Below are 6,016 nucleotides of genomic sequence, written 5' to 3'. Positions count from 1 at the left end.
TGAATAAATGAATAAATAAATAAATAAACAAATAAACAAACAAATAAACAAACAAACAAACAAACAAACAAACAAACAAAACAAAACAAAACAAGAATTTCCAGCATGCAGTTTTTCAGTTCTTGTTATTATTCACCTTGTTTTGTCTCTTCAGACGATACAGGAAAGTTTCAGGTCCGAGGCTCGTTACAGCTGAAACCTGGCCGGGAGCCCAGCGTCTCGCTCACACAGAACCAGCTCTCAGAGGAGGACAGAGCAAAACTGAAGGTGGGTTCAGACCGGTGTTGTTTCAGAGACACATTCTGTTAAAACCAGACATTGTTTAAAAAGTGATCATCAAAAAATAGACAAGAAATTAGCCTTTTCTTTAGTTGTTAATTTTTTTTTTTTTTTACTTTTATGTCTCCTCAGGAAGTGGCTGCAGTGGACGGTCTCTACAGAATCCGAGTTCCTCGTGTTTTCCTGCAGGCCGACCGACAGACGGAGTGGCAGATGGAAGGCCACCTCACAGCGTTTGTCAGAGCTGTGTGTACTTCACTCCTCTTCAMCAGAATCAGCTGCTGCTTCACAAGTTCTGCTTTTGGATTAAATTATTGTTTATTTGTTAAAGCAAATCCATAAAGCATTTTTATTTCCACTAATGAGCAACTTTAAGTGAAGATTGTGACTTTTTAGACAGAATTATTCAACAAGATGACGTTTAGAATGTAATCTAAAGGTTATTATGTAACTATGTAAAATAAAACTAATTTAGTAACAGGTAAAATTTTATTGTCCTCAAAGCTCAGTTTAGCTTACTGTCAGGAAAAAAAAAAACCAAAATAAAAGACGAAATTATAAGATGTTACATTTTTATAACTTCAAACTGAACTGCAACCTTTAAAAAGGATTTAAATATTTAACACGTAAATGTTATTGTGAAGCTGTACTTCCCTGTGATCTTCAGTGTGCCATGGTTGAGTCCCACCTGAGTGATGTCATCACGCTCCACACCGACGTCTCTGGATACCTGATTGGTGTCTCCATAGTGACGATACCTGGAGCCTGCAGAGGCACCGAGGTTGAAGATGAAGTGGATCTTGAGGTTTTCAACACCACGCTCAGCATCATGGCTCCCGTCAACGCTCCCGGGTCAGTACAGCTCATCAGTGTGCTCTTTTCTTTTCTTTTTTCCATTTTTAAATTTTGGGTTTTCGTTTGAACGCTGACTGAAATGTTTCTCACAGACCTGAGACGGCTCTGTTCCTCGAACGAATGGAACAAGAAACTGAAAAGAAAGGAAAGAATCCACAGGAGCAGAAATCCTTCTTCGCTAAATATGTAAGTTAGCGCACTGAAGGCTGAAAGTGTGCGAGGTGGATTTGAGATTCTGAGATTTATGAGTCGACGTTCACTCTGTTGTTTTTACAGCTGTTTGTTGTTACAGCTGTTTGTTGTTACAGCAACTAGCTTTTTGATCATTTCAGCTTTTATCTAGCTTTTTGATCATTTTAGCTTTTAACTAGCTTTTTGATCATTTTAGGTTTTAGCTGTCGTTTTGATAAATTTAGCTTGTAACTAGCTTTTAGATCATTTTAGCATTTAACTAGCTATCATTTTGATCATTTTAGCATTTAACTAGATTTTTGATCATTTTAGCTTTTGACTAGCTTTTTGATCATTTTAGCTCTTAGCTNTCATTTTAGCTTTTGACTAGCTTTTTGATCATTTTAGCTCTTAGCTGTCATTTTGATCATTTTAGCTTTTGACTAGCTTTTTGATCATTTTAGCTTTTGACTAGGTTTTTGATCATTTTAGCTTTTATCTAGCTTTTTGATCATTTTAGCTCTTAGCTGTCATTTTTATCATTTTAGCTTTTATCTAGCTTTTTGATCATTTTTAGGTTTTAGCTGTCATTTTGATAAATTTAACTTGTAACTAGCTTTTTATACTTTATTGTTTTAGCTTGCTTTTTGATAAGTTTAGCTTAAAGCTAATTTTTTATGCATTTGCAGGTCTTTTGCTGCTTTAGCTTTCAGGCTTTTAACTAGCCTTTTACCACTTTTATAAAGCTTTGCACTACTTCTAGATAAGCTTTGCTGAATTTTAGCCTAACTTTTAAATCTTGTTACTGTTTTGCTACATTTAGTTTGAACAGCACACTTTCAGTCATTTAGCTCCCAGTTCATTTCTTGCAGAAATGTCATTTCACTATGTATATATATATTTTTCTATAAAACTTTATTTTTCTGTTTTTTTTTTTCCACCATAAATGTTTTTTCTTGTTTTTAGTTGTTTTTTTTTCTCGTTAGTTTGATGTTTTCGGCTCCTAAGTGTTCCCCGCTCGGGACGGCTGTCAGCTTTAACTGAACCAAACAGATTAGTTAAAGAACCTTTTGTTCTAGTTGTTGGTTCAAATCCAGCTCTGATGCTTCCCTTTGTAACAGTTGCTTTACTGAAATATTAAAACAAACAAAAAGTCAGATTTTGTTCATCAGAGTTGCTGTTAGGAGATAAATTTAGGTGACATTTCTGGGACAGTGATCTTGTCCGGTGTCTCGGTGGTGTGGCTCGTCTGAGCAGTGTTGTTGTTTATATGATCCTTTGTGTTGTGTTGTGTTGTGCTGTGTGCAGTGACAATGTGTTGACTCGGTGCTGTGCTGTGTTCCAGTGGTATTTGATTCTGGGAGGTGCAATCTTCCTCATGATCTCCAATTCGGCACAGCCCCCAGCAGGGGGCGGCAGAGAGCAGAGCTGATTCCCACTGAAGTACAGTTTTCTTCTTGTGGTTCATTCTGTCCCCCCCTCTCCTCTCTGTTTCTGTTTTTAACTCGTCTAAATCAAACACAAACCCTAGTTTTCCACTTCTTCTTCACTCCGGTGCTCTCTCAGAGGTTTAATAACAAACACGTCGCCAGATGATCGATGAAATATTACTGAATTAACAGTTAGAAGCTGAACATTTCTTTACTTGAAGATGTGTAGCATGTGTTTGGTGTTTAACCCTGAGCTCTTCACTCTGTAGTCCTGTTAGTTTTTTATTTATTTTTTTAGTTTCCTTAACTTTTTCTTCATGGCCTAATAAATTTGACCTAATCTGGGATTAAAAAAATTGTGGAACCTTCTTAAAATGAACATGAGGGATTYCTGTTGAATGTCTTTTCATTAAAACATACATCTTACTCTAATTACCTCGTCTCTTTTCTCTTGCAGTGGATGTACATCGTGCCTCTCGTCCTCTTCCTGATGATGTCCGGCGCTCAGGACCAATCAGGAGGAGGCGCTGGCGGCGGCGCTGCCAACGGAGGAGGTCGATGATCCAACACGCCGACGGTTTTCCTGCTGAACGTTGACCGAACAATGAGTTTCTCCAACAGGTTTTATTTGCTCTACATAAAACTGTTTAAGGAGGGGAAATATTCGTCAGATCCATCTTTGACATGTAAAGTTTAAAGTAGATATTGTGACCCGCAGATGACTGCACTTTTATTACTAATGTGAAAATAAAGTATTTATTACTTGAGTTGTTGAKGTTTACTCTACTGCTCCTCGTATCGCTCACCGTTAAAACGTGACATGAGCACAATTCAGAATATTACTCATCAGGGTTCATGGAAGCTGCTAAAAATAAGCAACCTTTTCTGAAACTATGAGCTGATAGAAGGTAAATATTGTGACGGGAGCCCGGCAGGACAGAGGCCAGTGTCAGCGGGACATTCCCCCCGTCTCCTCTGACATCTGATGATTTAGAGGACGTTCGAAGGTTTATGTTCCACCATAAGTGAGATCATTTGAGCCGTCGTTTCCARGCCATCAATCTGGTCACGTTGACTCCGTGTGCTTTATTAACGGCTCATTTGTAAATTAGAACTAAAGCCTGTGCTGRGACGGCTGCATCATAATGTCCCGTGTCCATAAAGCTAATGATCGAGGGGAAATAATGTGGAGCATCAACTCTTTACTGGGTCCTTTCTCAAAGTAAGTTATTTGAATTTAATTTAGAGTTTCAATAAGACACGGGGACAAAAAAATAATGTTTAGTTTTAAGGTTGCATCCTGACCTKGCCTGGCCCTTGCCTTCCAACGCAGTTCCGCTCAATTCTAGTTTCGCTTCTCTGCTCTGCTCTGGGACTTCTCCCATAGACAAGGATTTCGCTGGCAGATTTTTAGCCAAACCAATCAGAGCACTTCTCTCCTCTCAGTAGGGTTGTTTACAGCGCTCGCGATTTCCGGTTAGCTTCTTAGCTTAGCCTCCTTCACAGCGACACACACACGCTTCAGCAGAGGCCACGCCTCTAGCAAGAATCGCCTCTCTATTGCAGCGAGTCCAGACCCTTGTATGAAGCAAAGTTAAGGACAAGGGTCTGGTTTTTACCAGGCTAATCCTGACCCACTGATGTAGAAGACTTTGATTTCTCTCTGTCCATAGATAATTGTCCCAGCAGGTCTTTGCAGACTTTTTGTCTCCCTCGTGTCCAACCATGCTTTATGTTTCACTGCTGTCTGATCAGAGTTTTACCAGCCGAGCTGTTCCCTGTATCACAGTGATCACAATGAATAATATAAACATCCCCTTAATGCCCCCAAAGGTCATGCTACAATCCAGTTTAAACCACTGGCAGCAGGAAGAAGCAGCTGCTGAATCTTGTTTTCAAGCTTCACACAGAATTGAGGCGGTAATCTAACTGCCGGCACTGACAGCTTCATCACACCTCATTAAAACACCTCTAACTAGCTTACTCTTAAAAAGACAAACAATGAGAAAAGGTGCTCCCATGTCTTCAACAGAAAAAGTGAGTCACAACTGGCAGAAYGTTTGGACCTGAACTAGTCACTTCAATGGTCTTGATTAAAATTTCTGAAAATCTTTACAGTAAAACTGGATGCAACACAAAAATATATCCTAAACACGTTATCTCAAGAAAACAAGCGCTCCTCCAGGAGGATCCTGAGGATCCCAGACAATGATTTATGATTCTCTTCAGCAGATCGGTGTCTGCTTCCAGGAGGCATCTTAATCAGATGGCTGAACCACTGTCTGCTCTCAGTCCTGGGGCWGAGCCAGAGGGGTGGCTGGGGTGACAAYTGCCACCTGGTATCTGATTGGCCACCCTCAAYTGATTGACAAGTGGGCTGGCGATCACGTGGTATTTCAAAGTTTGGCGGTTAGAGCATTAAAAACAAGTAAATATCTGTCAAACAGCTGAATTTTCTGTGTGGCCAGTCACAACGACATGGGGCAACTAGGAAAGTTTTCGAGAATCTCTGACGAGTATTGCCATGTGGCCTTAAAGTTATGACTTGTCTGTGCTTATATGTTCGTGATCACACCAAATTTCAGCTCAGTATTTCTAAAACCAGCTGAGTTGGAGCCATTTGAATTAAGCTTTGGTGACCATCTTGGATTTTGTATTTGAAATCAGATTTTATTAAAGATTGTTTATCAGCTACTACACTAATTTTTAGCTGTATTCATTTAAAAATGGTCCAATTATAGCTCATTGTCAAATTAGCAATATCATTAGCTGTTAGCTTAGTTGGAATTAGCAATCATGTTTGGGATCATTACAGCATGGGCACAGGCCTTTCTGACTGCAACCAAACACATTGGCTCTTTATTTAATCAGGCTGTAAAAAATGATGCATAAAAAGCCAATCCGCTAACATCACTGTACTGTTATTTAGATAAACAATTAAATGAGCTTTGACAGCTTTGTTTTCTTGAACTATTCTATATATGTATTAATCATTTAGCACCAGAATCATTGCGTACATTTATTGAAAGAGAGAACAGAACTAGAGTCACTAGAAGAGCCACAAACTCTGACTGTAAAATACAATTTTTCACTGGACGACTTTTGGACAGACAGCCTTCTCTGTCGAGTTGTAAGCTTTGGAATTAACTACCATCTTATTTTAAGACCATAAAATGTTCACTAAAAGGGTCCGGGTCTCTGCCCTGTTCCGTGGGAGTTCCACAGGGTAGCATACTGGGCCCATTGCTTTTCCTATTATACATAAACGACCTTCCAAAAAT

At 39.3% G+C, this 6,016-nt stretch overlaps 1 protein-coding gene across 2 annotated transcripts in view; it reads left to right on the top strand.

Moving 5' to 3' along the window:
• The window catches only part of emc10 (ER membrane protein complex subunit 10), a 5,622-nt gene extending 2,120 nt beyond the window's left edge, over positions 1-3,502 (top strand). The window contains exons 3-8 of one of the 2 annotated variants that reach the window (XM_014018791.1): positions 155-267; positions 412-525; positions 947-1,131; positions 1,227-1,320; positions 2,651-2,748; positions 3,193-3,282. In XM_014018791.1, coding sequence (XP_013874245.1) covers positions 155-267; positions 412-525; positions 947-1,131; positions 1,227-1,320; positions 2,651-2,737 — 593 coding nt within the window. In that variant the 3' untranslated portion in view covers positions 2,738-2,748; positions 3,193-3,282. Of the gene's footprint in view, positions 1-154; positions 268-411; positions 526-946; positions 1,132-1,226; positions 1,321-2,650; positions 2,749-3,192 lie in introns of both variants that reach the window. The other variant, XM_014018790.1, reaches the window with a different exon arrangement.
• The last annotated feature ends 2,514 nt before the right edge of the window (positions 3,503-6,016 follow it).

This window comes from Austrofundulus limnaeus, unplaced genomic scaffold, assembly GCF_001266775.1.
Source record: "Austrofundulus limnaeus strain Quisiro unplaced genomic scaffold, Austrofundulus_limnaeus-1.0 Scaffold201, whole genome shotgun sequence".
In the NCBI taxonomy this organism is placed as follows: Eukaryota; Metazoa; Chordata; class Actinopteri; order Cyprinodontiformes; family Rivulidae; genus Austrofundulus; species Austrofundulus limnaeus.
This window is presented reverse-complemented; position numbering and strand designations above follow the sequence as displayed.